We start from the raw sequence: 273 nt of genomic DNA, 5'->3' as shown, positions 1-273 counted from the left end.
TACAGTCTCACTAAACACCTTGGATTCATTGACGCGAAAGAAAGTATCACACAGAGGCAGCCACGCCCCCTGTCGCTTCACTTGCACTACCCCTGCGACCAACCCCGGGGCTGTGAAGGGTCTGTCGCCTGGTTTCAGCCTGACCACGCCTACATCCTCACAAAGCTCCGCCCTCTCGTCACTGAAGGGGAAGTGGTGGGTAGGAAACAGAATATCATTATCGGTTGCAGTGTGTATTTTTTTCTTACTTACTTCTTGTAGGTTCCTGAACAT

The 273-nt window shown here is 50.9% G+C and overlaps 1 protein-coding gene across 1 annotated transcript in view; it reads right to left on the bottom strand.

Annotated features, from left to right (window-relative positions):
• Positions 1–273, bottom strand: part of LOC119591098 (neurotrypsin-like) — an 8,538-nt gene that overhangs the window by 7,649 nt on the left and 616 nt on the right. Inside the window, exon 3 of the mRNA XM_037939816.1 lies at positions 19–181. Within this exon, the coding sequence (XP_037795744.1) occupies positions 19–181 (163 nt within the window). The remainder of the gene's footprint in view (positions 1–18; positions 182–273) is intronic.

The sequence above is a fragment of the Penaeus monodon genome, chromosome 28 (genome assembly GCF_015228065.2).
Source record: "Penaeus monodon isolate SGIC_2016 chromosome 28, NSTDA_Pmon_1, whole genome shotgun sequence".
Lineage (NCBI taxonomy): Eukaryota > Metazoa > Arthropoda > Malacostraca > Decapoda > Penaeidae > Penaeus > Penaeus monodon.
The sequence above is the reverse complement of the archived record's forward strand: the minus strand, read 5'-3'. Positions and strand labels throughout refer to the sequence as shown.